Raw genomic sequence first — 26326 nt, forward strand, 5'->3', positions numbered from 1 at the left:
TAGGCGCTTTCCATTTATTTCAATTCGTTTAACATGCTCCTCGTTCGATTTTCGCTTCTTTCCGCTCTCGTCCTCGCCGTTTGGACGCGCGAGCGAATACACCTAGAACCGGGACAGCGTCTTCACGACGAAACGAGCCCGTGGAAGCTCGTTCGACGCGCTCGCGCCGACGAATCGCTCGACGTCGCCTTCGCCATCAAAACGGCCGACGCGACGACGCTCGAGAATCTCTTCTGGCAGATATCGACGCCGGGAAGTCTGCTCTATCGAAAACACGCGAGTCTCGAAGAAATCGGTCGCATTGTTTCGCCGAAATCGTCAAGTCTCGTCGAAATCGAACGCTGGCTCGCGAGCGAAGGCGGCGTCGACGTCGAAACGAATTGCACCTACACGATCAATCGCGACTTTCTCCAATGTCGCATTTCGTGCCAATCGCTCGAACGTCTTTTTCAAATCGAGCTCTATCATTTTCGTCATCCGCACGCGCCCAACGAGACGATCATCAGATCGAAAAAGGCAAGCAAAAATAAAAAATATAAAAAGACCTTTTTAAAATTTTTTTCCCAGCTTTATTCGGTGCCGTCGAACATCGCTTCTCATCTCGATTTTGGTTCGTATCGTCGCGAAGTCATCTTCTGTTCTGTTGGCATTTTTTTTCTTTTTGTTCAGTTGGAGGTCTTCTGCGTTTTTCTCCCGTCGATGATGAATCATCGACGAGCAAAATTTCTCAACCGACTTCCGTTCAAGTGAGCGCGTCTCACCTTCGTTCCATGTACAACGTGTCGTCGAACGTCGGCAGCAATAGCAGCAACAAGCAGGCTGTGGCTCAAGTATTTCTTAATTATTTACTTCTTATTATTGCATTGGGGACGTTGGTGACGTTTCCTCTTCTTCTTCTTTTTTAATCTCAGTTTCTCAAGCAGTTCTTTCACCAAACTGATGTCAAAGAGTTCTTCCTTCTTTTCGGAGGATCGTTTGAGCACAGGGACAAAATTGATAAGGTCGTCGGTCCAGATACGGGTTTTGCCGGCATAGAAGCATCGCTCGACGTTCAGGTAACGGCAACAATTTTTATATATTTTTTCTCTGACTACTGTACGCTACTTAGTACATCATGAGTCTTGGTGCCAACATCTCGACGTGGTTTTGGAGCACAGCCGGGTCAGAAATGTGTCTAACCAGCAGCACATAATTTACTGCTACTCTCTATACTTCCAGGCTTCACGAAAAGCAGGAGCCCTTTCTTCAATGGATCATGGATGTCGGCAACACTTCCGACGTTCCGTTCGTGTTCAGCGTTAGCTACGGCGACGACGAGGTGTGTGGCTTTCCCATCCGCGATTTTATCTTAATTAATTGGGAGTACTGACCCCTCTTTGTTGTCAGGATTCGCTTGATTCCAGCTACATGAATAGAATTAATCAAGAATTCATGAAGCAGGGGGCCCGTGGGATATCCCTAATGTTTGCCAGCGGGTAAGCGGTAAAAAATCCAAACTTGCCCGCGGGTTGCGTGTGATGTGATCGCGTCACGTAGAGACGACGGAACGGGCTGCAATGGAAAGTCCTTCGTCCCGTCGTTTCCCGCCTCGAGGTTTCACTAAATTAAACTCTCCAATTTTTTTGCTCGAGTTTTTTCCTCGCTTACCTTCCTAGTCCCTACGTGACCGCTGTCGGAGGAACAGAAATGTCCGATATTCTGTTCGGACACGAAGTGGGTAATATCATTAGCGGTGGCGGTTTCTCAAACGTATTTTCCCAGCCAGATTATCAGGTGGGAGAGGGGAGAGGCTTGATATGACGCTGGAATTTCTCATCTATATTTATTAGAAATCAGCGGTGACCGACTTCATCGGTTCGTCGGTCCACCTGCCCAAGTCATCCTATTACAATCGTAGCGGGAGAGCGTATCCGGTATACACAGCTTTGTGGGCCATCTGTGGTTGTCATTGGGAAACTGTTTAGGATGTATCCGCTTTGTCGAACGGATTCACTGTCGTTTTTAATTTGATTCCAACGCCTGGAGTCGCTGGAACTTCTGTGCGTCGTTTGCGCACTGTGCGTCTGGGTTGAAATGTTTTATTATTTAGTGCGCTGCTCCGACGTTTTCTGGTATCGTTTCGTTGGTGAACGATCATCTACTTCAAGAAGGACAGTCTACTCTAGGTAGAAACGAGGCATCGTCTTCCTTTGTCTGTAATTTCTTTCCAGGTTTTCTCAATCCTCTCCTCTATCAAAATCCTACCGCGCTCCACGACATCACTGACGGTTGCAATGAAGGATGTCAGGTGAGAAACGCAACAGACTGCTTAGAAAATAAAACAATTTCAGTCTGCGTTCCAAAAGGAAACCGGCTTCTGTTCTCAGAAGGGATGGGACCCAGTCACCGGCTACGGATCACCAAACTACCCCACTCTTTTAGAAATAGCCAAGAAAAACTACAGCTAGATATTCACTACTTTTGTCAGGTTGCCTTGCTGTCTTTTTCACTAGCTGTAGTAGACGTCTGCACGGCTCTTTTCTTTGCTGAAGGAGCGCTTTCATCAGCGTTCGTCTTCTTCTTCGACTTTCTACTAGGCTGTACGATTTTTCTAGACAGCGATGTCTCTGATGGAGGACAGAAGCCCTCGTGAAGGTAGTAATAGACAATTGTGGATGTAGATTCGACTATGGCAAGTATTAGTCGATGGCTTTTGCTGTCGTTTGGAGGTGGCCCAACGTTTGCCAACAAATCGCGCATTCTGTTCAAAACAGAAAGTCCTCTTGCAGCAGCAAATTAAAAAATGTTGCTTACTTTCTCATAGAGAGTCTATATTCTAGCGGCAAAGGAACGACTCGTTCGATAACACTGTCTGCAGACATTCAATGTAATAGTAATTTAATTAATTAATTGGGTGAAAAATTTCGTCTTCTTTGCCTGGCTTTTCTTGAGCGGTCAGGTAAATAACGCCGAGCTCGTCGCAGCCGCAAGCGCGCACATCTGCCCATCCTTTTGCTGTAAATTCCTCAGGTTTTTCATCTACAGCTATTTGCCAATGGTAATAACCTTCGCACAGGTCCAAATAGACGAGCATCGACACTCTTAGCTGCACGTCGTCGTCGAAGCCAAACGCCGACATTCTTGCTGCCTCTGGATGATCAAGAATCCAGTCCGACATTATACGGGTGCGTGCGCTAGCGACACAAGGGGAAACCAGGGAAACCACAAGAGTTTACAGAGAAAGCGGGTTTGTGTCCTTTTTACAGTATAGTCCTGCTGTGAGAGACTCAGATAGCCGGTTAGGGATGCCGGAATGGCAAATACGATACATGTGGTCAACGAGGAGCCGCCATGTTTTTAGCGCCTAAATCGAAGCAATAGGCCACGCAAAGAGCACATGAAAAGTTGGCGCGACTTTTTTCAGCAGCGAATCAGCGTATCGTTAATTGATCACGTGAATGGGCCATATAAAAGCGACGGGCGCACGCACGATCTTCAGTCTTGCGTTAGGTGGGGGATGCCAACGGGCTGAACCCTAGAGGTTGATCGTGAGCTGGGGAAGCTGATGGTTGGTCACCAAAGCGTCGTCGTCTTTTGTCGATCCTTACCGAAACTGTCAGGCGCAGTGGACGGGCGTCGCTTTGCGGCGCTAAGATCGGCACTGGGGGTCATATAAGGTCGTTGAAAGGCTTGGTTCGTGAAGTCAGGCGTTCCGCGTTATGCTGAGCGGGCGTCTGGCTAAGGTTTGCCACTTACTGCCAAAGAAACGTGTGGGGGCCCAGTGTCTCGTGGTATTTCCTCACTCGGTTTATACGATCTATACCCTGAAGATGACCTGACCCCCAGGACAACGAACGCTTGACCCTCTATTGGTGGACTTGGCGATCGCTTCGTAATTCCTCTCTCATCACGGTAGGCTCGTTTCCTAATCTAAGCGAAAGTCTACGGCCTCTCTGGGGCCCCGGTACGACGCGGTCGGGGGGGCGGTGTGGGAGAGCCGTTCTCGATCCAGGCCGTACCGGTCGTGTTTGAGCCGTTGAAGCAAGGTCTCGCTTCCAACATTTTTGGGCTGCAACTGCGTTCGAACCTCCGCGTGGTGCAGCCTGGATCACGCTAATACGAACGCATGGCAAAAAGGTACGTACACGGGCAGATTGAACAGATTTCATTTGCCTTTTTTTAGGTCTATTTTTATCGCCGCTGGAAAAAACGTGCGCTACGAACTCTGTCGGCAACAATTGCGTCGCTTTCTTCGACCATCGCCGCAAACGAGAAGCAGAACGAGTACAAAAGAAGCTCAAAGGTACTGAAAACGCCAACGCGAAACGATGGGGGCCCCTCTCGGCAAATTTCTGCCGAATTTGATCGTTTCTTCCCGATCTGATGACGCGGCAGTCTTCAGAACGACGCGCCCGCATCCGACATCGGTTATAGAGCCGTAATTCTCAGCCCTTAGTCGCGTACACTGCTCGCAAAGCGAGCGTGACTTTTTCTTGGGAAAAGGGGTCTTTTGAGAAGACGCATTGCGATCAATTTGAGTTTGATTTCTTCAGTCCCTCGCTCCGCCTCCAAATTTTGAGCGCCCTATTGCCCCTATTCTCCTACTGTAGCTCATTGACTATAGCGCTGTCTCTTTTGTTTTATAGAGTGGATTGTGGGTGCAAAGAAGAAGAAAACGACGACGACGAGGTAGACCGCGGTCCCAACGTCCTCGGCAGGACGGGTTGGTCCAACTGCGGGACCACGAAGACTTGCAACTTCCTTATAGTTGCAGTCTTCTAAACTGCCTGTATGCCTCCTCTTGGTATGAGGCCATAACGTCTAAAAGGCCAGCGTCTCCTGGGCAGGCCTACATCAGCTACTGAAGTGGTTGTGCGGCCCCGAGAAGAAAAACTGCCCACTCACGGCGTGCATCTCCTATTCGAGGCTGCCATTCTTATTGGAAGTCTCTCCAGGAGAACAACGCCTACAGCAAAAGATGTGTCTGCAAGCGTCTTCTAGCAGGCATACACAGTCAAAAGATCAACGTATTCCTGGATCAAAAAACAAGGACATGAAGATGGCAGGTACGCATAGAACGTATTGTCTGTTGTCTACTAATATTCATTGATAGGGCTTTGACGTCCTGAGCATGACCCCATCATTAAAAACTGCTCCGGGGTCCTGGGCAAGACCCCGTCAACAAAAACTGCCCACGAAAGAGAGGGGAAGATCTGCTTGTTTTTTTATTTTTATTGAAATAAAATTTCTGTACTCTATTCTTTTCTCCATGGCGGCGGCAGCGCACGCGGGGTGCACCACCCCGCCGGTGCCCTAAACTAACCTATCTGCCTACCTAGCGCGTCATGGGAGCGGGCGTGCGAGTCATGTTATGTGCCTACTACACCACATGCCTCCTTAGTTACCTAAGACTACAAAAAAAATCCGTCGTTTTCTCCGCTTCTTCTGCTCTTCGCCTCAGCCTGAGTGAGCGAGCAAGCAAGGCGAGTATATTTTCTTCGTCTAAGCCCATGCAAACCAGCAGTTGTCTCTTCGTCGTTGTGTCCTCTCCTTATCTGAAAGAGACAAGTGTCCTCTCTTATCTGAAAGAGGCAAGCATCTCATCATCGAGTCCTGTTGCTATAAAATGTTTACAATTGGGTCTGCGCAAAGTTACAACGTAATCTCATGTTAGGGCCCTCTAGGACTGGAGGAGACTTTCTGACCTTTGCAAACGTTCAAAACGTTGTTGTATTCCCACCTGTTCATTGTGCAAACTCCTTGGTAATAGAGCCCCAGCATTGGTATCATCCTTGCGATGGCGAACACTTACCGTTTGTTTGTACACGGATGATCTCAAAACCAATAAATAGTTCTGTTCATGCGCTCATGGCGTCATCTCACGTTCACGCTGCGGAGTCCTGCAAAGATGAAACATCGAGACGAGTCGAGAGAAGCGTGGTGAAACGGCTTGGAGAGTTTGTTTTTGCAATGGGCAGACGACGAGACTCGCCAATGTCCCAGCACGGCTTTTTTCGTGGGTCTCCTCCGCAGGGACCTCGCAGCAAAGATGGACTGCAACTACTTTAGCTCTACGTTATGCGATCGATTCGAATTCACCTTTTATTCTGCACCTAGAGAAGCTCTCCTTCGGATGGCACGTGGCGTAAGAATAGTACAGTACGGGTATTAGTCACGTCATGAGGTCTGTCAAACAGGAAGGGAGAGGTGCGACCATAGATAGTGCGACGTAGAGTACCGTGATAAGAAGAACATTTCAAACTTCACACGCTAACGAGTCAGAAAACGTCACTCCTTCTGCATTAGCTGGAATCGTTCAATAGCTTTTACGATGTTTTCCAATTCAGTCTGATTCAATTGTATCTAATAACAAAGCATTTATCAAGAAAACAGAATAAATGAAGTAGATCTTACTTTTTCGTCATTGCCTTGCCTAACGTTCTCAGGCACTTTTGTCAGATAGTCACGAGCACTGATTGCCTCGTTTAATTTCTGCAATTTCGCGGACACCTTCTCCTTCTTCGCTTCCAGCTTCTGAATCTCTCTATCAACATCTACCAGACCCTTTGCACAAAAAAACCGCAACCATAGTAGCTACACCAAAAACGTATGAGCTCATACCTTTATCAGTAGATGAACTTCACATTTATCCTCGACTGTAGCAACAGCACATCCTGGAGGAGCCTTCTCATCCACCAAGCAGTGAATCCTAATTGAACAAAAAAGTCAAGTGCACACTAGACCGCATAATCACACTTACTCTTCAGCATAGCCTAGAGTTGTCAGAGCCAACTCGAATCTTTGCAACAGTTTTGCGACGGGGGGAGCAGAGCAGACGTAGTAGACTACAGTATATGTCGAAATATAAAATCGCTGAAGAAAGACAAATAGCAAATGCTTACCGTGAGGTCTAGCTCTGGGCGTCAGATAATCCTGGCGCACGTTTCTCGTTGTCTTAACAACATCTTGGACAAAGGAGAAGTCTTCTTCCAGCTGAGAATTGCTTAACGCCGTCTGAGAGACAGAAAGATGGAAACATAGAGAAACAGCTTGATTCTAAACTGACATTCTCGGGATAAGGAGTGACGCAAATGCTTGGCGGGCAATCGGGCCGACGCCTTGGTATCCTTTGATACAACTCTTCCGTGACAAAAGGCATGAACGGATGCAGAAGACGAAGTCCGGTATCCAAGCAGGTATACCTGTACGGAAAAGAAGTTTTTAGCTACAACTGCTAGGAAAGGAAAAGGGAGTCCCACTCACAAGACGTTGAGCGATGCGGCGAGACTTTCTTTATCGGCGTCTTTCAAAACCGGTTTCAAGCATTCCTACGTCAATTCATTGTGCATTACTACAACAACCCCAATCCCCTTTGAAACCTCACCAAGTAAACGTCGCAGAGTTCATATAGCCAAAAGTTGTATAAAATAGACGTGACAGCTGAGAAATCGTAGTCGTGAAAACCCGCGTTGACGGTGCTCACGGTGGCGCTAAGTCGACTCAATATCCATTGATCAACGAGGGATTCTTTTCCGGAAAGCTAAAGCGGTTGAGTTGAATGTTTTTAGTCAGACTCTTCTACAATGTGTACCTCTTCCGTAGAATTTGGCTTGAATTCAGGTCCGAATGCTCGAAGGGAAAATTTCATTGCATTCCACAGTTTGTTGCAGAAATGACGATAGCCGACCACGCGACCCACGTCCAAGTTGATGGCTCGTCCTATAGACGCGGATTCGACGTCGCAAAAGCAGACTGACGACACGCTCTCACCTTGCGACGTATAAGCGCACAAGGCAAATCGTAGTGCATCCGTTCCGCACTCGGGAATTCCGTCCGGAAAATCTTGTTTCTACGCGATGAACATTGCGGTTTCGTCTGGTTCATTTGATTCGCGTACCTGGCCGGCTTTCGCCTTTTCGATTTCTCTCGGATCAAGGTTTCCCTTCTCGAGCATCTGGTGGAGGCCCTGAGAACACCCGCAATAAGAAAAAAAGTCTCGGTGAAATGGACTGCACTTTGGCACCTCTAGAGAAATTCCTTCTATCACGTCAATAGGATCAATGACGTTGCCGAGCGTTTTGCTCATCTTTCTTCCGTGCGCATCTCTCACCATGGCGTGAAGATACACCTGAATGCGACGACCTCAGTCAGGCCACCCATCATTATTGGGAGGAATGACTTACTTCACCAAAGGGTAGTTTCTCCATCAGTTTCTGGCCAAAAAACACCATTCTGGCAACCCAAAAGAAGAGAATGTCGTGCCCCGTTTCGAGCAGAGTGCCAGGATAAAACGTTTTCAGATCGTCCGTCTAAGAAAAAAAAAGATGCCGTTATTTCTCAAAATTTTCGAAATAATGAGAACTTGGTCCGGCCAGCCAAATATAGAAAAAGGAAACAGAGCGGAAGAGTACCACGTATCGAGAACGTCTTCATCTGATGCGAATAAAAATACTATTAAAAGAAATCAAATGGAGGAGCCTCTCCCCTATACCTTGTTTGAGCACAATCTTTTCTTTGGGTACACCAAATCGAGTCGACGCTTTCTCTTTCACTTCATCAACATTGTGACCACTAGACAAAAGGCTCGCGCGTTGGTACGGATTTAGATAGGTAACATACCTAATCCAGTATTTATTATCGTCTTCCTAAAGAAGAGATATCGTCTACTACAACGTCAAGCGGTCTCCGAAGGGTTTTCTTACGCTGCCTTTAGGTATGGAGTCGTCGTCGGACGAAATGAAATAGGCAGGAATCCGATGACCCCACCACAACTGTCGTGAGATGCACCACGGCCTGAAAATAAGAAGAAACAAGTAATACAACTGTGAAATAGGTCTGGCACGTACTTGATATTTTCCAGCCAATGATACCACGTCTTTTCGTGTATCTTTGGTATAATTTTCAAATCTCCTTTTTTGACAGCCTAGATATGCGGGCGGAAGAGTTACACAAGACGCAAGCGTTCGATCTTATCTTATAAGAACCTCAATTGCTTCCTTCGCCATTTTACCGCAATCGACATACCACTGGGGCTTCATCAGTGGCTCAATGATGTCTTTCGATCGGCTGCACGTCGGCACAACCATGGGATTGTCCTTCGTCTCGCGATACAATCCCTTCTCTTTCAGAGCGTCGAGAACGGCGGTGCGCGCGTGAAAACGTTTCATTCCCTATAAGATTCGATTGTAGCGTGGTAGCAGAATGGTCATAATATCTCACCTTGAACTGTCCGCCCTGTTCATTCACGACGCCGTCGTCGGTGAAAATGTTGAGAAAAGGCAATTTGCAACGCATTCCAATCTCGTAGTCATTCTGATCGTGAGCTGGAGTAATTTTCACAGCACCTAAGAGAAGAAACGAGAGGAGGAGAAGGGCTCATCTCTCCGCACAACTTTTCTCTTATCATTCACACACCTGTGCCAAATTCCATGTCCACAAATTCGTCCGCGACAATGGGCAGGCGCTCGTTTCGAAAAGGGTGAACGACGAACTTTCCGTGAAGATGCTGGGGAGAGGGAAGTCACATGATATCATCACCGATTGAATTTATTTATTAAGTCAAACCTTGTATCGTTCATCGTTTGGATGAACGGCAATGGCCGTGTCGCCGAGCATCGTCTCCACGCGCGTAGTGGCAACAACAATTTGTTCATCTAAAAAATGACCACCGCGCATTGTACTTGCACATATAGCGGTCATGTGTTGTATTTACCTGAGTCGGCAACGGGATAGGCAAACGACACCAAAACGCCAAACTCGATTTTCTCGTCGTAATTCGGAACAGACAGCAACGTGCGTCCCGTCAACTCCTTCTTGTCGACCTAGAGCGAACTCCAATCAAGCAATACGCGTATCGGAGAATAGTAGCACATTCAAACCTCAATGTCTGATATGGCGGAATTCAACTTGCAAGACCAATTCACCAGGCGAATGCTCCTGTAGATGATTCCTTCATTGTGCAGTCGAATAAACGACTCTTCGACGGCTCGAGAAAGTTTCTGAATAAAATCAATTATTAATTCACTTATTAATTCATTTACATTCCGTACGGGATCCATGGTGAAGCAAACGCGATCCCAGTCGTATGATCCTCCCATGCGTCGAAGTTGATGATAAATTCGATCGCCTTTCCTAACGTTTGCTGTACTTCAAGCACGCGATTACACGCAAAAGGATTTTTTTCTCACTCGTTTTTCCATTTCCACACTTCGTCCACGAAGGTATCGCGACCCAAATCATGTCGGCTGATGCCGCGCTCCTTAGCCAGCTTCTTCTCGACGACAACCTAAGCCCCAAGACGAATTAAAATTAAATATTTATTAGATTTGATTCGTTGCCCCGTCCACGTGCCTGCGTGGCAATTCCAGCGTGATCGCAACCGGGATTGAATAGGGTCGTCTCACCTCGCATCCTATGCCTGGGAAATCCAATCGTCAATACATTGCGATAGGAATAAGGGAGGAATCTCTACCATCGCGTCAGTGAGTCTTGTATGGAAGCTGTCAGAGCATGACCCAAGTGCAGAGAACCCGTCACGTTCGGAGGCGGAATGCAAATCATGAACTTTCCTTTTGGATTCTCCACGTGAGCACTTGATCTCTAAAAGAGCCAGATTTCGGGTGACGTAATATATAGCAGTGAGTCGTACCCCGTACTCGGGCTTGAAAAATCCTTGCTTTTCCCACCAGGCGTACCAAGCAGCTTCGACGTATTTCGGGTGATAGCTCTCCGGCAGAGGCGTCGCGACGTCTAAAGTACGCGCAAAATGTAAGAAAAGACCTAAATCAATCGACGAATCACCTTTTTTCGCTCCTGGAGGATGAGTTGGCTTGTATTCGATGACCGTCTCTTGTTTCGTCGAAGTCGACTTCTTTTCATTCGCCTTTGACTGAATCGAGACTCACTATTGTCGCGAACGTGCTTTTTTGCTTGCGTACCTTTGATTCTTTGGGAGCGAATAACTTGGCCTCCTTTTTCTTGGCGAATTTCTCCAATTTCGCCTGTTTCTTCGCCTCTTTTTCCGCCTTCTTCTTTGCCGGATCTCGCGCTGAATCCGTCGAACTCATTTTGCTTGCGTCGAGTGCACGAAACGAACGAGGTAAAAGGTCCAGAAGAGTAAAGCGTCTGACCCAACGTTGCAGCATGTACAGACGGCATGCGCAGAGTGTCCATTGCGACGCACGTGAGCCCGATGATTACTATTGAATGTAGAAAATCAACACAAACTTCAGAAGAGAAAAGTACTAAAATAACTGTTCCTCGACTTTTGCTGGGCTTACCACAAAAGTCAGACACCGTTCGAGTATTCCTTTGCCTTCCCCTTTCCGCTTCTCAATAACATCCTTCAGTTTTTCCTTGCAGTCGGCAACAGTGAATTCCGGTCTCAAAACGGGAACCGGAGGCACGGTGGGAGCAAAAGCGCCCGCTTCTCTCCAGTGTCTCAGCAATTTGGTCTCCGCTAGTTCCTTGATCCACGGAATATCGCCGACGTATACAAAATCGCCCAGTTCACCGTCAATCTTTGCTATTCCCTCGTAACGCCACACCTCACGACCGCATCTCACCTCCATGGAACTCTTCGAAGGAAGTTCAACGCGTTTCTTTTTCTTTTTCTTCGTCTCCTTGTCGCCTCCCTTAGCCTTTCCCCGCCTCTTGACTGCAGTCTTCTTCTTCGTAGTAGTAGCGGAATCGTCGTCCCCACTACCAGTGACAGTAGCACTAGTCTTATCTGGCTTAGAATCTTCACTGTCGACTTTTCCCGGCTCGGTCTTATCTGCAAAAGATAAATAATCCGCTGTCGTTGTCGTGGTTTCTATAGGATAAACGGCTTTGGGAAAGCCCTCGTTAAGGAGAAGACCGTTCAATTCGTCAACTATTTCCATCCACGTTCTCATCCTCAAGTCAGTGCGCACTGACAGCGGACACACTTTATCGTAAATGACAGCCACGTGGTAATCGCAGGCTTCAGAGAAAGCTAACCGTTCGATATCGGCCTCGTCGACGCTCTCCGGCGCGCAATTATAGATGATCAAGCGACTGCTCACGGGCGCCAGGCGAGCGAAACTCGGTAAAAATCCGGACGGCTTCAACCGAGGACACTCAATGATTTTGCAGCGAGTGACAGGCGCCTTCTCAAACGAAAGTCCGTTCAGCGACGCACAACGCATCACAGTAAAGTTCTCCAACAGCGGACAATCGACGACGTCCACGCCGGCATATGAACTATTCACAATCGTCACTGTAGTCAAGGATTGACTTGAAAGTCTCAGTCGACTCGTAGGCTCGGCGCTGTTCTCGAATTCTAGCAAACTAAGCGCCTCTATGACGGCTTGCGCGGCAATCGGCGACGACGTCTGGACCATGTCGGCGACCGGAGACCCGACGCAATCGAGCGCGAGCGTCTGAAGAGCGGGCAATCGCGATATGAATTTCCCCAAGCTGACACTCGAGATTCGTCGGCATTCCTTCAGCGTGAGATCGCGAAGAAACTTGCCGACGCAATCGCCCCCACTTTGAATCCAGTAGTCGGGCTGAACGAGCGCGGGAGCGCGATACACGTGCAAATTCTTCAGCTGTTTCAACGAGACGAACGCGCAGTTCATTCCGACGTCCGTCAGCGGACAATCGACGATCGTATACGGCTCGAGACCGTGCTCGACGAGCCGCTCCTCCGTCCACTCGTCGAGCGTCGACGGAAAGTCGTCGCGATAGCCGAGCTCGAGCGTCGTCAAGCGCGAATAGGGAACGCTTGCCGCTTGAACGTGAGCGAAGAAGACGTCGTCGGAGAGCGACGGCTGAACGCGCAGACGTTCGAGCGCGTGTCGCGACGTGAGAACGGGAAAGAAGAGATCGGCGGGTCCGGCGCGCGAGCACGACGACATGGCGACGCTCGTGAGCGACTGAAAACATTGCTCCTGAACCTTCGCCTCGACAACGGCTCGCAGACAACCCTCGGGAAACGGCACGCGAGCGACGTCCATTCGACTCAGATGAACGGCGTCGGCGAGCGACTCAAAAAGCGGTTTGTAAATGACGTCACGGTCGCCATAGCAACGGCAATGTTTCATAGAGAACAATTGCAAGTCGGGCGTGCTCAGATCCTTGAACGGTTCGGCGTCTTCGAAGACGATCCACTTGAGATTGAGTTCGGCGACGCCCGTCATGGCAACGAGTCGTGGCACGCGAACGCCGACGAGCGAGATCTGCGTGAGAAGTGCATTCGCCGGCATCGTCAAACGACTCGACTCGGGCGCGGGAAACGTTCCGCGACGATTTCGAAAGTGACCTCGTATGCGAATCGTCGGTCGCCTTTGCAGAACGGCGTCGAGCACGCGCAACGACGACGTGGAGATCGACGTCAATTTTTCGCAGGCGTCGATCGCTTGAAGCACGCCGTCGGCGCTGAGTCGATGCTTGCCGTCGGCGAGCTCTTTCGGCGTGCACGTCTCGTTCGTGTGAAGGCCGCGTAGGACGCGGACGTTCGGGCAGCGGGCGACGAGACGACGAAAGCGCGCGTCGTCGAGCGACGGCGGAACGTCGTTCGACCACGTCGTCGACGTGACGTCGATTTCGCGTCGGATTTGCAGCGAGAGTGCGACGGCGTCGGCGAGTTTCGTGTGGAGATGCTCGCACTTGAGTGCGTCCGGCATCGTAAGATAATCGACGATGCGTACGAGGACGTCTGTCGGGAGATCGGTTAGTTCTAGATCATCGTTTGCTTTCTCTGGCAGCTGATCGTCGTCCAGTTTGGCTTGTTTTGCCGATGCTACGTCGTCGTTCTTGTCGTCGTTCTTTCGTTTCGACATTTCGGACATGATCGACCGAGAAGCCTCACTTTTTAGCTAATGTCAGTGTACTGCAGTTCTCGTGAATGACTAATATCGCGAAGAATCGACGAGAAACAGCTAGAAGCTTAGTTGTTGAAACCAACGAGCTAACGTGCGCAGTTTTTCAATGAAATCTGCTGCCATTTCGATAAAACAATAAACGAGTCTCTTACACACTATTCTTGACGTGACAGTGCAGTGGTTGTACCGTAGCCAGTTACGACTGTCGCGGCGTCATGTCACCGTAAACCGCAGCTCGAATCCGGGGTATTGACGAAACCAAATTGCCATGTCTTTGGAAGAGCAGCGACCAAAGTCACCCTTTAGGGTTCCGAGTCCGACTCCGACTCGTCATTTGCGTCCCGAAGCAACGTGAGGGCTTGCACCGTGCAGGCGTCCGCAGGAAAACGACGCCCCTTTTCTCTTAGATCGATTAGCGCGGCGAGAGGACCAGTAAGAACGGGCGTCATATCAAAATTCGATCGAAGCCACGGGCATGGCTTTATTGCTCCTAAAGAGGGAGGCGAAGGAATTTTCGTTCACATCTCCGAGTACACGTCGTGTGATAAAATAATTAAATAGGCTTGATTACGCATTCTTTAGCATCGATGGCGACTATGTACCGAAAGAAGGCGACCACGTCAAATTCAAGACGTGCCCGTTGCCTCCCAAGTGCGAAAAACTGCAGGCAATAGACGTTGTCATTACGACGCTCATCGGACAGAAACACGAACGCTGGGACTAATAAATAATCGCGGCGACGAGAAAAAAAGCGACTTTGTGTTAGCGTACATGAGTGTGTGTCTGCGTACATGTATGCATAGATGTATTACATGTATGCATATAGCATATACATTGCGTACCAGGTGTGATGAAAAAATTCCCGGACTGACATCAAAAATGTCAAACGCCGCGATTCGAATCCGCGTAGTCGACGGGAGCGTCGCGAACGTCGACTGGCGACGCGGCGCGAAAGCCGGCGATCTTCTCCTCGCCGCCTGTCGCGACGCGGGCCTCTCGAACGCGAGCGCAAAGCACTTCGCACTCGCGCGCGAACGCGAACCGCGTCGTCCCGCGCGCGTTTACGCCGACGACGACGAAATCGACGTCGCCGACGTCGATTGCCTCGTCCTGCGAAAGTGGATACCGATCGATACGATATCGATCGAAAGAAAGCTCGCCAATCGCGACGACGTCGCCCTGCGCCTTCTCTTTCACGAGGCGCGCGACGACGTCGAACGCGGTAAGTTGCGCCCCTCCGACGACCAAATCGCCGAGCTCGAATCTTACTGCGATCCGGCCTTTCCCGTGCAAAAACAGTACCTGTTTCTCTGCCACGAATTGAACGGCTACGCGACGATCGAATTGACGCGCTGTCGACTCGCCGAGCCCGTCGTTCTCGACGCCGACGATCGCCGCCGACTCGAAAAAGGCCTTCGAGTGAAGCTAACCGTCGCTAAGACGGGACTCGAAATTTCTCGCGATTTCGACGACGTCGGAGAGAGACTATTATTCGTCGTGTGGCAACGCATTCGACGTTGGCGAACGTCGACTGACGACGGCGAGACATTCGGTTACGAGGTTCGTCTCGGATCGGGGAATTTTGTCTGGGTGCTGCTCGAGACCGATCAAGCGTTCTACGTCTGTACCGTCGTTCAGACGATCACTGGTCAACTGAAAAAAGAGTTTGACGGACCGGAATCGTTTCTCGCTCGACCGTTAGGAGAGTCGTCGTCGTCGTCAAAATCTTTTCGTAACCAACTTTTTTCGGGTGTAGGAAAGGATTGTGATTTTTCAGAAATTTAGAGGGGTTTTTTGTAAATAGGACTTTGTTTTGCTGACGGTTGATAGTTTGGATCGAGATAGTTCTGACGTTGTTTGTAGCCGAGATTTCCGTAGTCTTGATCGACGAATTCGCGTGTTTTCTGTTCGCGGAGTTTCTGCAATTGACGTAGTTCCTTATATTCTTGCGTTTCGGCGAGCGACGAATCCTCTTGGATCAGTTCACGTAGACGTTGATCGAGTCCAACTTCAACTTGCCTTGGGGAAGGCATTTGACTTGCTGCTGAAACGTCGTCATCGTCGTCGTCGTCGTTGTCGTCATCTTCGTCGTCGTCTTCCCCCTCCTCCTCATTGTCATTATCATTTTCATCGTTTTGACTGAGCATGTCCCAGTCATTGTGGCTGCGGCCTTCTCCGTCTCCTCCTCCTCCTCCTCCTCCTCCTCCCATTGAAAAGTCGTCTTCTAAAAGTTCCGTTTCATTCATGAGGACTTCTGGCTTCTGAGAAGAGAAGAAGGTAGACGGTTTTGAAAGCACTCGATATGCTCCGTTTTTCAACTAAAAACAAATGCTATTAATTAAACAAGAGATTTCCTATTGCACCTTTCGAGCTACATGACGATTAGGCAGTCTACCTGGTATAGGCAGTCCGGCTTTTACCAGTTTAATAAAATATTTTTGAACGCGACTCGCTACCTGAAAGAACAATAGAGCAAGTCGCGTCTGCAAATGAAATTTCACTGCACCTGTCGCGGTGTCCGATTTAAATGCTTTGCAATTTTTTCCCATCGCTTTGTTTCTACCGCTTCGGTTGGATATTGGACAAGAAGAGCATCAAGTTTTGCCTTGTTTTAGATACATAATTTGTCATATTCACTCTGTCTCTGTCTTCACCTGTTCTTCTGCTGACCAAGGCTGATTAAAACGAACGTGCTTTCCTTCATCGTACAATTTTCCTCGAATTTTCTCTCCTAATTTTAACTCAGCCTGAACATACAAGTACATTATTATAGTAAAGGTCACTGTAAATGTCTGCAATTAATTAATCAATCAATTTGAATAACTAAATAAATGTTATACTAAAATTTTAATTATAATATTTACCTTATCAGAGTCAGCACTACTGTGACTGTGGGCACCTACAGAGCTCCGAAATAGAAAATTCCCTAATGAACAACGTGCACTGACCAGCTCTTCCCACATCTTCATCAATGGCCGGTATTTCAACTATTTTCTGCTCGCGAGGTATCTCTTTCTCAATAGCACCCGGCTGATACAAAAAATATTAAAAACTCTACACAAACACGCGACTTTCTACTTGTGATCTCAATATTTCAATGAAGTTCAATGGATCGCTTAGCGCTTTCTGCTGCAGATCGTGCAACTTTTCCAAGTCCTTTAGCGTCGAATATTCATGAGAAAAGAAACATGAAGATGTATCGTATCCTAGGGTCTACCTTGGCAGCTTGAATTCTTTGCGCTTCTAAGGCAACCAGAGACCTCATTAGTTTTCCATAGCTACGATGCACCAATCAAATTGGGAAGCTCTTGCTGAGTACGTTCGCTCTACGTCGGATTGTTCTTCAACGCCAAATGATCAGATTCGAAGCAAAACGGGTGCAACGGAGCAGACTCCGCTTCCGCCGTCTCGCGATCGCCGGAACCCATTTCCGGCGAAGAGTTGGCCTCGGATTTGACGCCGCCGCTGCAGAGAGAGTCGTCGACTGCATTTTCCATCGAGAACCTGCGCGAGCACGGAAATCCGGGAGTGAACAGAATAGCAACGAGCCAACGACGTCATTGCTACGAAATCTCATATATACAAAGCTTCCTTTTGCACATTGCACTCATAACGAGAGTGGAGAGAGAGGAGGAGGAGAATATGAGTGACGAGAAGCGCGTGATACTCGCCTACAGCGGCGGTCTCGACACGTCTTGCATTCTCGTTTGGCTCAAAGAGCAAGGCTTTCAAGTCATTTGCTACATGGTTCGACTCGGAGCCCCAAGCTCTCCGCCCACCTTGTTTATTTCGTCGTCGCGCAGGCAGACGTCGGGCAGAAGGAAGACATGGAAGCAGCTCGCAAAAAAGCGCTCAGCCTCGGAGCGGAAAAGGTCAGAGTCATTTTCCTTGTTTTGACGACGATCGCACCGCCGTCGCATTTCGCAAATGCGCTTCACACTCGTTCCAAGTGGCCTGCACGTGCCTCCCTAATCGCCTTTTCACCCCTCTCCCTCCGTAGATCTACATCGAAGACGTACGAGAGCAATTCGTCGTCGATTTCGTCTTTCCGGCCGTCCAAGCAAACGCCCTCTACGAAGATCGTTATCAGCTCGGATCGTGTACGGAAAGTTTACGCGATACAGTCGAACGAGTGCCCTCACACTTCCCTATACCTAGCTCTGGCGCGACCGTGTATTGCGAGGCGGCACGTCGAAATAGCGAAACGCGAAGGGGCGCGGTACGTGTCTCACGGCGCGACAGGCAAGGTGGGAAACGGAACTTTGACTCACTTGTCATTCGACACCGATCGATTTCTTCTTTTCTTTTTCCCCAGGGCAATGATCAGATTCGCTTCGAGATGACGTTCTATGCTCTTTATCCGGAAGTCCAGGTTTGGAGATGCGATGAAATTTGAATTTCCCCTTTTCTTCAATTCTTCCACAAGGTGATTGCTCCGTGGAGAATGCCGGAGTTTTACAAGCGGTTCGAGGGGCGCACAGGATTGCTTAAATATGCCGAGGTTTTTGCAATAAATTCGTCTGTGAAAAACGAGAGCGTTTTTTGTGGGGTGTAGGAGAGAAATATTCCCTTGCCTGTCACCAAGGAGAGTCCTTACAGTTGTGACGAAAATTTGATGCATATCAGCTACGAAGGAGGAATTCTGGAGAATCCGGCCGTATGTTTGACTGACGCGTGAATTCCTTCCTCTCTCTCTACGTCCACTTCAGGCGGTTCCTCCTGAACGCATCTTCAAGATGACTTGTCATTCTGAATTGTGGCCAGATAAGGTTAGACTGAATAACGCGAAAAGTTGCACGTCTGTACCTAGCTCGTCGTTTCTTTTCGTAGCCAGAAAATATCGAGATTGAATTCAAAAATGGTAAAAGCCGTTGAGTGATCCTCCCGTAGCGTTTCCTAGTTCTAGTGCCGTCCAGGCATTCCCGTCAAGGTCTCCAATCTCGACGATGGGACGACAAAGGAAAAGCCATTAGATTTGTTTCTGTATCTAAATGAAGTGGGGTTAGTGAGAAGCCGAATCGCGCGCACACTCATAGTTGTAACCATTCAATTCATTGAAGGGGTCGTCACGGCGTTGGACGAATTGATATTGTCGAGAATCGCTTCATTGGAATGAAGAGCAGAGGTGTAGTCGTCAGTGTTTGTTCTGCCTTGATCTTGATCCCGGTTTTTTTTTTCGAAGGAGTCTATGAGACGCCCGGTGGCTATATCCTTTTGGTCGCTCATTTGGATATCGAGAACGTGACCCTCGACAGAGAGTTGAGAAAAGTGAAGCAGGGACTGTGCATCAAGTTTGCTGAACAAGTTTACCAAGGCAAGTTCTTGCTTCTGCGTGAATCTGTCGAGACGTCGTCTTCTCTCAGGCTTTTGGTGGGCTCCTGAGTGTGAATTTGTCAGGTGAGCAATTTCATAGACCGGCTAGGCTGCTTGAAATGGAAGGATCTTTGCTTCAGATTTTGCATTGACAAGAGTCAGGAGCACGTTGAAGGCAAAGTTCGCCTATCACTCTTCAAAGGCCAGGTAGGCGTTAGGGAGATTTTTCCGTGACGTTGGTCCTGTAACTGACCGATCGTATGAAGGTGTACGTGAAAGCCAGAGAATCCAAAATGTCACTGTACAACGAAGATCTAGTGAGGTAAGAGAGACTTCAGATAATAGAAAACGTCTTCACCATAACGGCAATGCGGCAGCATGGACAAACGAGGCAGCTACAATCCAGAAGACGCCGATGGTTTCATCAAAGTCACAGCGCTCAGGTGAACACATCAACGCGTAGATAAATAGCAATGTAATATAGGCCAACGTATCAGGGTGAGAGAGTTCAACGCTCTGCGCAGCGCTCTAGCCGCTCAAAACTCCAGCTAAGAACAAAAAAGAAAACAAACGAATCAAACAGAAGACACAGAGACGTGCACACACACACACTTTATAGTCGTCCTCTTCACATAATAGAACATCTCTTCTTTGACGATCGTTTCTTCGCTTTCGTCGCGTCGACGCCGATCTGCCGAGCGACCATGTCGAACGCAGGCGACGTCGTCTCGCCCTCCTTCGCGCACGACTCGTAGAACTGAACGCCGAGACGACGTGCGAGCGCTTCGCCTTCCTTCTTGCTCACCTGACGATCGTAATCGAGATCAGTCTTATTTCCGACGAGCACGCAAGCGACGGCGTCGTCGGCGTCGTCGTCTTTCACACGACAAATTCGTTCCCAGAAGGATTCGATTTCGTCGAACGACGACCGATTGTCGATGGCGTAGACGAGAAGAAAGCCGTGGGCGCATCGATACCAAACGTCGGTCATGGACGTGAACTCGTCCGACCCGGCCGTGTCGAGAATATCGAGAAGAACCGGTTTGTCGTCGACGCAGTAGCTCTTCCGATACGAATCTTCGATCGTCGGATCGTACTCTTCGAGAAAGACGCCCTGGACGAATTGAACGGTGAGCGCCGACTTGCCAACGCCGCCTGCGCCCGCTACAACTATCTTCATCTCTGATAAGTCCGAGCTTGAGTAGTGCGGAGATTTGGATTTAGATTTTGTTTTCTTCGCGCTCGCGCTCGATTTGAAGGCGGGAGTCACGGGAGAATACGTCGATGCTGATCGCTTTGATGACCAGGATTTCCAGTGGTCTCTCTTCGCGTCGTACGTGTATTGCGGAGATGTGGAGTTATCGTACTTCGTATCCCACCAGGGCGACGACAAATTCCGTCTCTTTTTCTCCTAAAAACCAAAAACGCTACTTCGCTATATTAATAATTAACAAAATTTCTCTCTTTGCCTTTTCCTTCTTTTTCTCCGCCGTCTTTTCACTATCCGTATCCTTTTTCTCGATTGCCTCGAATATGTCACCCAATTCCTCGGTCATCTTTCCTTCGGTGGCCAACTCCAGTTGATAGGCGTGAAACTGTTCATCGCTCGCCTCCTTGTAGCAAACGGCCAAGAACATGTCGGTTATGAGCTGGAAGTGAGAGAACGTGATGTAAGCACCGCCACTGCGCTCCGCCAGTTCTTCATAGAAAGGCACCGACTCGCTTCTGCCAAGAGCCTATTTAAAAAATAATTTTATTTAAAATACTCAAAATATAGGTTATGCTTACCTGGACTCCGTATACTTTGATTCCCATTTGAACCAACGTTTCAAGTTCGTCTCGCCAATTGATTCTCTGATCTGTGTAAGACGGAGGATGCGGCGTCGCGTCGCCAATGACGACGAGAGCTTTGGCGGAATTCTGTTGCCAAGACAGCTGCTGAGCGCGTCTCAAAACCCATTCATAGCACTAGGAGAGAAAATTCAATTTTTTTGCGCCTTGATCGCTCTTGTCCGTACCTCTGGGCAATCTCCTCCACCTGTGCTGGGAACGTCCTTGACGAATTTGACGATCTTATTGACGTCTGATGTGAGATCTTGATGACGTAAGACGTAGCTGGAATCCTGATCGCAATAGTCGCCGTGGGCAATGACGCCGATGCGAATGTGAGAAATGTCTTGGAGAAGACGTTGAACGCTCTCGCGCAACTTGGATCGAACCTAAGAAAAATTAGTTCAAAAAAATCAATACCCAAATGAATTATTGTTCACCTGATCGAGACAACTGTACATGCTTCCAGTCGTATCAAACGAGAAGACGACTTCAACCGGTTTCGACGAACTGGCAACACCGGAAACGAAACTGGAAAGAATTTCCTACAATACAAAAACTAAAAAATGACGTCATTATACGAAGTTTCCTATACATACCTGTTGACGCGCATCGTCGATTTCCGGAACACGATCCGGAGTAGTAACGGCCGCAGAGGCGACGGCGGCTGCTTCAGCTGCCACTTCGAGATTCAAAACGGCTTCCTGCGCGACTCCGACCTCTTCGAGCGTCGAAAGGCCCGAGCGAAGTTCTCTCGAGCCGAGGTAAAGGCGCTGTCGATTTTTGGCGATGTCTTCTGCATCTTCGATGGCGCTCTTGAGCTGATTGACGGTGCGCGTGCTGTCGATCGTGAACGGAACGGCGCGACCGCTATCGAGTTTGACGTAGACGCGTAGCTCGCGCGACGCGAGCACTTCGACTTTGAGAATCGTCTCCTTGCCGATACCGTACTCGGCGACCGTCTTCGACTTGTCGAGACACTTGTCGAGATACTTGAGCGCTATGCGAGCGAGCGGCACGGACTTGTCGGCGCTGGCGACGTGCGTGCACAGCGACGCGATCGTGTCGGTCGCGAGAACTTTGAGAGGAACGACGCGACCGCTCGTCAATTTGACGTAGACGTCTACTTGAGCTCCTGCCATGTGCAAAGCAAGTGTACTGCGTTGCAGTGGGCATCGCGCTCGACTCTTTATGTAGGCTGGGAGAGAGCGAGTAGCGTGCGTAAAGCCGTGACGATTACCTCATTGGTCGGCTAAAAATAGTAGCACGAGGCTTCACCTATATAAAGGTGGCTGCGCCGCCGCGAAAAAAGCTGACTCGGTCTCGGAGTCGTCCCTAAGAATAGAATTGAACTCTTCGTACACCGTCACCTTTTCGCTTGCGGTACGTTCTTCATAAGTTTCGCTTGAATAAAAATTCTGGGTGCACATATTCCTTCCTTCTTATTCACAGTCTCTCTGTGGACGTACTCGCAACTTGTGACCTCGAACCCAGCCATAGTAGCTAATTCTCGCAGTTTTTCTAAAATGCATACGATTACCCAGGCAGGGCATTGTTGTCGTCGTCGTAGTTACCCAAAGAGAAATAGTATGCCCTGGTGCCGTCCTGTCTCACGTAAAAATTCTCTTCGATCTTTTGACCTCGACCGAATCGCAGCATGGCGTAGTCATAAAGGCCGTAGTCTCGAAAGAGCAACGTTCCACCCACTTTCAGAACGTTCTTGACGTTCTCGAGAGTCCATGCCATCTTATGGGGGCTAATCGACGACAGCACAAATACCATTGTCGCCACGTCAACGCTTCCGGCAGCAATCTCGTCGGTCAGCGAAGATTCTGTGACGTCACACTGAAAAACGTGCACTTTTTTGACGTCAAAAAGTGGATGTTCCTGTACGAAGAAAATTCATTGTATCGAATCTTGTCGCTTTCTCGATCGTCTAACCTTGACGAACTGTACGGCTCTTGGCGATAGATCGCACGCATGGACGAAAAACTGGCTCCCTTCTTCTAATAGGGGATAGAATAAGTTTCCCACGCCGCAACCGACTTCGAATAGGACTCTTTTAGTCGTCTCGTTCGACGTCGCGTCGCAGCACAGCTCTTCGAATTCCCGCGTCGTCCAGTGACGATCTTTGAAGAAGCGAGTCGTATTTCTCTTGTAGAATAGATCCCAGTTGCGCTTCGCTTCCCGATCAAGCTTGAGCTTTGAAAATTCTGATACAAGGCTGACGTCTCGTTCGAGTTTGACTCTTTCGTCGCGCGTAAGCTCGCGAGGAAGGTCTTGATCGGAGGACATCGGCATTGTGCCCGGATTATGGATTAGGGTGCTTTTTCGTCCGTCCGGTCGTCCGTCCTGCAAATTAATAGACACTCAGACTTCCCACCGAATATGACTCGAAACAAACAAAAAAGCAGGAATGCATGCAGTAGTGTTTCATTTTCGTCACTTGTGAGCAACAAAATAGGCGTTACATATGGCTCCAGCCTCAACCCATTTGCTCTTGTTCAACCAGTACTCTGCTTGAGTCTGATACGTCCTTTCAGACACACACTTGACAGAGAAAAAACGATTATACATGCTATAACGGGGTACGCCCGATTGACTCTTCTTTGGGAGCATACTTTTTTAACTTCACTCTTTGCTTTTTCTGCACTAGCCAGCTCTTCTACAGTCTTTCTCAAGTAGAACGCATTGTCTTCTTTTGCAAAAATTTCCTTCAAACCAACTGCCTCCAGCATCTGTAATTGATGAGTACAGTAACAAGTACGTTTCTTCTAAGTCAAATCACCTTCTTATAGGATTCGATATCCACGCATTCAATTCCCATAAAATCCAAATACTCCTGAAAACCCTGCAGATCTTCTGCTCTATTGGCTAAGCAGAGGTCCATAGAAATGAACTGGCCTCCAGGTTTTAGCCACTTCTAACAAAAGGCAATAAGATCATTGTCCAAAGCATAATGGTCAAAAAGGTGACAGGTTTTTACCATTGTTCTTTTTAGAACGCTCTCTTTTTTGCTGACTGGTATGTGAACAAGCGATGCTCTCCAGACCATGGCATCAAAGCTTTCTGCTGGAAATTCAGCAGTTTCAACATTGCATACTTGAAGTTTGACCTATATGATCATAACAATTGTTTACACCCTAATTAGAATAATTAGCCAACTTTCTCGGCAACATCAGAAGACGCCAATCTATTCTGAGCCAGTTTAACCATGGGTTCATCGATCTCAATGCCAATGACATTAGCTTTCCAGAGTCTGCACATTTTACTATTGTTTGATTCACGTTCACGCTGCAGGTCTTACTCGCGCGATAAAGAATGAAAAACCTCCTAAACCCGCGCCAACATCTAATACGTTGAGATGACCCCCATCTTTCCGCGGTCGAAGATATCCAGCCAGTATCTGCATAGAAAAACAAAGAACTACAACGACGTGGCATGAAACCGTCGCCTAATAGGTCGGTCTGTCCGCCAGCGTCGAGCCTCAGTGCAACCGCGTCTTCGCTGTCAGTGGGATCGAGACGGCGGCGGCGGCGGCGACTGATTATATCATCTACCTTCGACGCCTCTTCTCCGCCAACGCTGCCATATCCTTCGCCGAAGAATGCTTCGCGACAAATTATCGCTTCTAGATCGTAAAATTCGTTCATAATAGCCCCCACTCGGCAGACTGCCACTCGGAGCACGGGCAACTAATGGTGACGTAGGTAAACGCCCACACACCCACACCCGAGAAAGCGCCCACCCCCCTTAAACGCCCGAATACGCGGCGATTAAGTAGCACAGAAAGGACGGGAAAAACGCTTCGAAGATTACCTCTAAATTTTACGTTGCATTTCAGTGCCGTATTAGTTGCGTGCATTACCGGGTCCCTAAATGAAACAGTGTTTCAACACATCCATGGGCGTTTACTACGTAGAAGGTTTGCACAAACCCATAGTAAGCGCCCACCCCCCTTTTCTGAACGAAAGTTCTCGCTATTTTATCTCTGGTTCTACAAACGCCCATGGGCGTTTACTCGGTAGTTTACGGGGGTGCGTACAAGGAACAAAAGGGAGCAGCGCCGCTGCGTAAATGACTCGTTTCTTGCGAGAGACTTCACTCAATGTGACGCGAAAAAAACAATAAAAAGAGTGCAACTGTACCCACGTCCATCACTTGTGAGCAACAAAATAGACGTGATTCATGGCTCCAACTTCCGTCCATTTTCGCTTGTCAACCCAGTAATCTTGTTGAGCCTGATAAGTCTCTTGAGGCACGAGCTAAAAAAGAATTTTTTTCCTGTCAATTATGTATACACATGACTACACGTACCTTCAAAATTTCACTCTTTGCTTTCTCTACACTGGCTAGCTCTTCGGCAGTCTTTCTCACGTAAAAAGCATTGTCTTCTTTCACAAAAATTTCCTTCAAACCGACTGTTTCCAGCAACTAGAAAAATTAGATTAGGTACACGTGCTAATACACGTGAAGACAAATCACTTTCTTGTACGATTCAACGTTCAAGTATTCAACTCCAAGAAGATCCAAATACTTCTGAAAACCCTCCACATCATCCACTTTACCATCTAAGCAATGATCCATAGAAATAAACTGACCTCCTGGTTTTAGCCATTTCTAACCAAAGTAATGAGATTAGTCCCATGCATGAGCTCATGGCTAGATGACGCGCGTTACCATCATTCTTTTTAGAACGCCTTCCTTTCTGCTGATTGGTATGTGAAGAAGCGACGATCTCCAAAACACGGCATCAAAGCCTTCTGCTGAAAATTCAACAGTTTCGACGTTGCTCAATTGAAATTTGACCTACCATGACGATCAATCGGTTGATTACATCTATTGTTATTTTTGTTTCAAATTAACCTTTTCAGCAATACATGTATCAACAGACGCCAATCTTTCCTGAGCCAGTCTAACCATGTTTTCTGAGATGTCAATGCCAATGACACTGGCTTTCAGATTCTGTGGAATTTACTCCTTAATTAAATAATTAATCTACACTGCAAAGGCTATAATACTTGTGCAACATAGAATGCAAAACCTCCTGGACCAGAACCAACATCCAAAACGCTAAGGCCGTCTTTCGAAGGTAATCCGTCAGTATCTGCGTAGATACGAAAGAAGTGATAAGGCGCCTAATATTACCGGTCTTCGGGCCTCCGCCGGTGACAGTACATGCAGTACCTTCGAGACCTCCTCTCCGCCTGTACTGCAGTACCCTTTCCCGTAGAATACTTCGCGACACAATATTGACTTCAGATCGTAATAATCACTCATGTAGCGTTGGGAGACTGGACTAGCACGTTATCACGTGGAACAACACGTGATACCTACGCAACGCCTTTGTTCACTAT

At 48.3% G+C, this 26326-nt stretch overlaps 12 protein-coding genes and 1 long non-coding RNA gene across 17 annotated transcripts; 5 read left to right on the plus strand and 8 right to left on the minus strand.

Moving 5' to 3' along the window:
* Positions 1-11: 11 nt before the first annotated feature.
* LOC136186726 (tripeptidyl-peptidase 1-like) lies at positions 12-2542 on the plus strand. The gene is made up of 14 exons (XM_065974187.1): positions 12-516; positions 568-610; positions 670-830; positions 912-1055; positions 1109-1161; positions 1219-1318; positions 1387-1475; positions 1537-1593; positions 1656-1773; positions 1830-1913; positions 1965-2039; positions 2090-2165; positions 2211-2287; positions 2346-2542. Exons 1-14 carry the CDS (start codon positions 34-36, stop codon positions 2445-2447), a joined length of 1662 nt encoding a protein of 553 aa, XP_065830259.1. The 5' UTR covers positions 12-33; the 3' UTR covers positions 2448-2542.
* LOC136186730 (tRNA-splicing endonuclease subunit Sen15-like) lies at positions 2212-3165 on the minus strand. The gene is made up of 4 exons (XM_065974190.1): positions 3046-3165; positions 2917-2994; positions 2794-2851; positions 2212-2740 (listed from the first exon to the last, which is right to left on the minus strand). Exons 1-4 carry the CDS (start codon positions 3155-3157, stop codon positions 2464-2466), a joined length of 525 nt encoding a protein of 174 aa, XP_065830262.1. The 5' UTR covers positions 3158-3165; the 3' UTR covers positions 2212-2463.
* A 333-nt stretch (positions 3166-3498) lies between these two features.
* Positions 3499-5237, plus strand: LOC136185694 (uncharacterized). The gene is made up of 2 exons (XR_010669595.1): positions 3499-4282; positions 4626-5237. It is a non-coding gene; the product is annotated as an uncharacterized lncRNA (long non-coding RNA).
* A 962-nt stretch (positions 5238-6199) lies between these two features.
* On the minus strand, positions 6200-11137 carry LOC136185670 (valine--tRNA ligase-like). 3 transcript variants are annotated; one of them, XM_065972839.1, is made up of 31 exons: positions 10917-11136; positions 10780-10867; positions 10628-10728; positions 10451-10578; positions 10330-10396; positions 10167-10264; positions 10029-10110; positions 9858-9977; positions 9692-9800; positions 9544-9632; positions 9394-9484; positions 9199-9323; positions 8964-9149; positions 8826-8902; positions 8682-8772; positions 8599-8624; positions 8471-8550; positions 8342-8412; positions 8163-8288; positions 8003-8107; positions 7877-7945; positions 7750-7828; positions 7571-7698; positions 7364-7519; positions 7243-7307; positions 7046-7181; positions 6882-6993; positions 6740-6824; positions 6601-6688; positions 6394-6543; positions 6200-6342 (listed from the first exon to the last, which is right to left on the minus strand). In XM_065972839.1, the coding sequence occupies exons 1-31, from the start codon at positions 11121-11123 to the stop codon at positions 6268-6270; spliced, it is 3210 nt and encodes a 1069-aa protein (XP_065828911.1). In that variant the 5' UTR covers positions 11124-11136; the 3' UTR covers positions 6200-6267. The 3 variants fall into 3 exon arrangements, with proteins under 3 accessions (XP_065828911.1, XP_065828910.1, XP_065828912.1); XM_065972838.1 differs by having other exon boundaries at positions 7877-8107; positions 10917-11137; XM_065972840.1 differs by lacking the exons at positions 10780-10867; positions 10917-11136 and having other exon boundaries at positions 7877-8107; positions 10635-10724.
* A 29-nt stretch (positions 11138-11166) lies between these two features.
* Positions 11167-14087, minus strand: LOC136185673 (F-box only protein 38-like). The gene has a single exon (XM_065972843.1). The coding sequence runs from the start codon at positions 13791-13793 to the stop codon at positions 11223-11225; it is 2571 nt and encodes an 856-aa protein (XP_065828915.1). The 5' UTR covers positions 13794-14087; the 3' UTR covers positions 11167-11222.
* On the plus strand, positions 14049-14658 carry LOC136185692 (calcium-regulated heat-stable protein 1-like). The gene is made up of 3 exons (XM_065972866.1): positions 14049-14177; positions 14234-14356; positions 14409-14658. The coding sequence occupies exons 1-3, from the start codon at positions 14095-14097 to the stop codon at positions 14548-14550; spliced, it is 348 nt and encodes a 115-aa protein (XP_065828938.1). The 5' UTR covers positions 14049-14094; the 3' UTR covers positions 14551-14658.
* On the plus strand, positions 14598-15762 carry LOC136185684 (sorting nexin-27-like). The gene has a single exon (XM_065972856.1). The coding sequence runs from the start codon at positions 14598-14600 to the stop codon at positions 15609-15611; it is 1014 nt and encodes a 337-aa protein (XP_065828928.1). The 3' UTR covers positions 15612-15762.
* Positions 15290-17887, minus strand: LOC136185681 (ZZ-type zinc finger-containing protein 3-like). Its single transcript, XM_065972853.1, has 9 exons — positions 17157-17887; positions 17044-17104; positions 16905-16982; positions 16775-16856; positions 16691-16725; positions 16481-16573; positions 16333-16431; positions 16190-16282; positions 15290-16144 (listed from the first exon to the last, which is right to left on the minus strand). The coding sequence occupies exons 1-9, from the start codon at positions 17321-17323 to the stop codon at positions 15608-15610; spliced, it is 1245 nt and encodes a 414-aa protein (XP_065828925.1). The 5' UTR covers positions 17324-17887; the 3' UTR covers positions 15290-15607.
* LOC136185680 (argininosuccinate synthase-like) lies at positions 17364-19794 on the plus strand. Its single transcript, XM_065972852.1, has 17 exons — positions 17364-17573; positions 17630-17698; positions 17827-17926; positions 17985-18073; positions 18142-18198; positions 18253-18327; positions 18382-18483; positions 18536-18595; positions 18657-18687; positions 18743-18827; positions 18887-18951; positions 19009-19140; positions 19190-19223; positions 19280-19346; positions 19406-19461; positions 19517-19582; positions 19637-19794. The coding sequence occupies exons 1-17, from the start codon at positions 17469-17471 to the stop codon at positions 19689-19691; spliced, it is 1248 nt and encodes a 415-aa protein (XP_065828924.1). The 5' UTR covers positions 17364-17468; the 3' UTR covers positions 19692-19794.
* LOC136185674 (uncharacterized) lies at positions 19600-22171 on the minus strand. Its single transcript, XM_065972844.1, has 6 exons — positions 21569-22171; positions 21410-21514; positions 21158-21358; positions 20928-21107; positions 20609-20875; positions 19600-20550 (listed from the first exon to the last, which is right to left on the minus strand). Exons 1-6 carry the CDS (start codon positions 22109-22111, stop codon positions 19768-19770), a joined length of 2079 nt encoding a protein of 692 aa, XP_065828916.1. The 5' UTR covers positions 22112-22171; the 3' UTR covers positions 19600-19767.
* Positions 22172-22201: 30 nt separating this feature from the next.
* On the minus strand, positions 22202-24890 carry LOC136185685 (tRNA N(3)-methylcytidine methyltransferase METTL6-like). Of its 3 annotated transcripts, none has more exons than XM_065972858.1 (9): positions 24530-24890; positions 24277-24375; positions 24135-24228; positions 23956-24084; positions 23758-23892; positions 23591-23707; positions 22911-23519; positions 22544-22856; positions 22202-22490 (listed from the first exon to the last, which is right to left on the minus strand). In XM_065972858.1, exons 7-9 carry the CDS (start codon positions 23268-23270, stop codon positions 22336-22338), a joined length of 828 nt encoding a protein of 275 aa, XP_065828930.1. In that variant the 5' UTR covers positions 23271-23519; positions 23591-23707; positions 23758-23892; positions 23956-24084; positions 24135-24228; positions 24277-24375; positions 24530-24890; the 3' UTR covers positions 22202-22335. The 3 variants fall into 3 exon arrangements, with proteins under 3 accessions (XP_065828930.1, XP_065828931.1, XP_065828929.1); XM_065972859.1 differs by having other exon boundaries at positions 24277-24395; XM_065972857.1 differs by having other exon boundaries at positions 24135-24890.
* Positions 23412-24622, minus strand: LOC136185892 (uncharacterized). Its single transcript, XM_065973101.1, has 7 exons — positions 24530-24622; positions 24277-24375; positions 24135-24197; positions 23956-24084; positions 23758-23892; positions 23591-23707; positions 23412-23519 (listed from the first exon to the last, which is right to left on the minus strand). The coding sequence occupies exons 1-7, from the start codon at positions 24620-24622 to the stop codon at positions 23412-23414; spliced, it is 744 nt and encodes a 247-aa protein (XP_065829173.1).
* A 132-nt stretch (positions 24891-25022) lies between the features above and the next one.
* On the minus strand, positions 25023-26275 carry LOC136185690 (phosphoethanolamine N-methyltransferase-like). Its single transcript, XM_065972864.1, has 7 exons — positions 26157-26275; positions 25991-26076; positions 25836-25934; positions 25650-25778; positions 25455-25589; positions 25287-25403; positions 25023-25234 (listed from the first exon to the last, which is right to left on the minus strand). The coding sequence occupies exons 3-7, from the start codon at positions 25890-25892 to the stop codon at positions 25127-25129; spliced, it is 546 nt and encodes a 181-aa protein (XP_065828936.1). The 5' UTR covers positions 25893-25934; positions 25991-26076; positions 26157-26275; the 3' UTR covers positions 25023-25126.
* Positions 26276-26326: the final 51 nt, after the last annotated feature.

Source organism: Oscarella lobularis, chromosome 4, assembly GCF_947507565.1.
Source record: "Oscarella lobularis chromosome 4, ooOscLobu1.1, whole genome shotgun sequence".
In the NCBI taxonomy this organism is placed as follows: Eukaryota; Metazoa; Porifera; class Homoscleromorpha; order Homosclerophorida; family Oscarellidae; genus Oscarella; species Oscarella lobularis.

Excerpts from the sequence above, each read along its gene's own strand:
- LOC136186726 (XM_065974187.1), top strand. The coding sequence starts at position 34 with ATGCTCCTCGTTCGATTTTCGCTTCTTTCCGCTCTCGTCCTCGCCGTT. Across the intron at positions 1,056-1,108 it reads AAGCATCGCTCGACGTTCAG|TACATCATGAGTCTTGGTGC; the intron begins GTAACGGCAACA and ends TACGCTACTTAG. Across the intron at positions 2,288-2,345 it reads GTTGCAATGAAGGATGTCAG|GAAACCGGCTTCTGTTCTCA; the intron begins GTGAGAAACGCA and ends GCGTTCCAAAAG.
- LOC136186730 (XM_065974190.1), bottom strand. The coding sequence starts at position 3,157 with ATGTCGGACTGGATTCTTGATCATCCAGAGGCAGCAAGAATGTCGGCG. Across the intron at positions 2,995-3,045 it reads CTATTTGGACCTGTGCGAAG|CAAAAGGATGGGCAGATGTG; the intron begins GTTATTACCATT and ends AGGAATTTACAG. Across the intron at positions 2,852-2,916 it reads GACCGCTCAAGAAAAGCCAG|ACAGTGTTATCGAACGAGTC; the intron begins GCAAAGAAGACG and ends GAATGTCTGCAG.
- LOC136185670 (XM_065972838.1), bottom strand. The coding sequence starts at position 11,123 with ATGCTGCAACGTTGGGTCAGACGCTTTACTCTTCTGGACCTTTTACCT. Across the intron at positions 9,633-9,691 it reads CTATCCCGTTGCCGACTCAG|ATGAACAAATTGTTGTTGCC; the intron begins GTAAATACAACA and ends GTCATTTTTTAG. Across the intron at positions 7,520-7,570 it reads AGCCAAATTCTACGGAAGAG|CTTTCCGGAAAAGAATCCCT; the intron begins GTACACATTGTA and ends CAACCGCTTTAG.
- LOC136185673 (XM_065972843.1), bottom strand. The coding sequence starts at position 13,793 with ATGTCCGAAATGTCGAAACGAAAGAACGACGACAAGAACGACGACGTA.
- LOC136185692 (XM_065972866.1), top strand. The coding sequence starts at position 14,095 with ATGTCTTTGGAAGAGCAGCGACCAAAGTCACCCTTTAGGGTTCCGAGT. Across the intron at positions 14,178-14,233 it reads CATTTGCGTCCCGAAGCAAC|ATCGATTAGCGCGGCGAGAG; the intron begins GTGAGGGCTTGC and ends CTTTTCTCTTAG. Across the intron at positions 14,357-14,408 it reads ATTTTCGTTCACATCTCCGA|CATCGATGGCGACTATGTAC; the intron begins GTACACGTCGTG and ends CGCATTCTTTAG.
- LOC136185684 (XM_065972856.1), top strand. The coding sequence starts at position 14,598 with ATGAGTGTGTGTCTGCGTACATGTATGCATAGATGTATTACATGTATG.
- LOC136185681 (XM_065972853.1), bottom strand. The coding sequence starts at position 17,323 with ATGGAAAATGCAGTCGACGACTCTCTCTGCAGCGGCGGCGTCAAATCC. Across the intron at positions 16,432-16,480 it reads CTTGGTCAGCAGAAGAACAG|GCAAAACTTGATGCTCTTCT; the intron begins GTGAAGACAGAG and ends ATCTAAAACAAG. Across the intron at positions 16,283-16,332 it reads TAAATCGGACACCGCGACAG|GTAGCGAGTCGCGTTCAAAA; the intron begins GTGCAGTGAAAT and ends TTGTTCTTTCAG.
- LOC136185680 (XM_065972852.1), top strand. The coding sequence starts at position 17,469 with ATGAGTGACGAGAAGCGCGTGATACTCGCCTACAGCGGCGGTCTCGAC. Across the intron at positions 18,596-18,656 it reads CTGAATTGTGGCCAGATAAG|CCAGAAAATATCGAGATTGA; the intron begins GTTAGACTGAAT and ends TTCTTTTCGTAG. Across the intron at positions 19,583-19,636 it reads ATCAAAGTCACAGCGCTCAG|GGTGAGAGAGTTCAACGCTC; the intron begins GTGAACACATCA and ends CCAACGTATCAG.
- LOC136185674 (XM_065972844.1), bottom strand. The coding sequence starts at position 22,111 with ATGGCAGGAGCTCAAGTAGACGTCTACGTCAAATTGACGAGCGGTCGC. Across the intron at positions 21,359-21,409 it reads TGTACAGTTGTCTCGATCAG|GTTCGATCCAAGTTGCGCGA; the intron begins GTGAACAATAAT and ends AATTTTTCTTAG. Across the intron at positions 20,876-20,927 it reads TCAAAGTATACGGAGTCCAG|GCTCTTGGCAGAAGCGAGTC; the intron begins GTAAGCATAACC and ends TTTTTTAAATAG.
- LOC136185685 (XM_065972858.1), bottom strand. The coding sequence starts at position 23,270 with ATGCCGATGTCCTCCGATCAAGACCTTCCTCGCGAGCTTACGCGCGAC. Across the intron at positions 22,857-22,910 it reads GAGCCGTACAGTTCGTCAAG|GAACATCCACTTTTTGACGT; the intron begins GTTAGACGATCG and ends TTCTTCGTACAG. Across the intron at positions 22,491-22,543 it reads GGCATACTATTTCTCTTTGG|AAAAACTGCGAGAATTAGCT; the intron begins GTAACTACGACG and ends TATGCATTTTAG.
- LOC136185892 (XM_065973101.1), bottom strand. The coding sequence starts at position 24,622 with ATGAACGAATTTTACGATCTAGAAGCGATAATTTGTCGCGAAGCATTC. Across the intron at positions 24,376-24,529 it reads GCGGAGAAGAGGCGTCGAAG|ATACTGGCTGGATATCTTCG; the intron begins GTAGATGATATA and ends TTTTCTATGCAG. Across the intron at positions 23,708-23,757 it reads ATATCGAATCCTATAAGAAG|ATGCTGGAGGCAGTTGGTTT; the intron begins GTGATTTGACTT and ends CATCAATTACAG.
- LOC136185690 (XM_065972864.1), bottom strand. The coding sequence starts at position 25,892 with ATGGTTAGACTGGCTCAGGAAAGATTGGCGTCTGTTGATACATGTATT. Across the intron at positions 25,404-25,454 it reads ACGTTGAATCGTACAAGAAA|TTGCTGGAAACAGTCGGTTT; the intron begins GTGATTTGTCTT and ends TAATTTTTCTAG. Across the intron at positions 25,235-25,286 it reads CAAAGAGTGAAATTTTGAAG|CTCGTGCCTCAAGAGACTTA; the intron begins GTACGTGTAGTC and ends ATTCTTTTTTAG.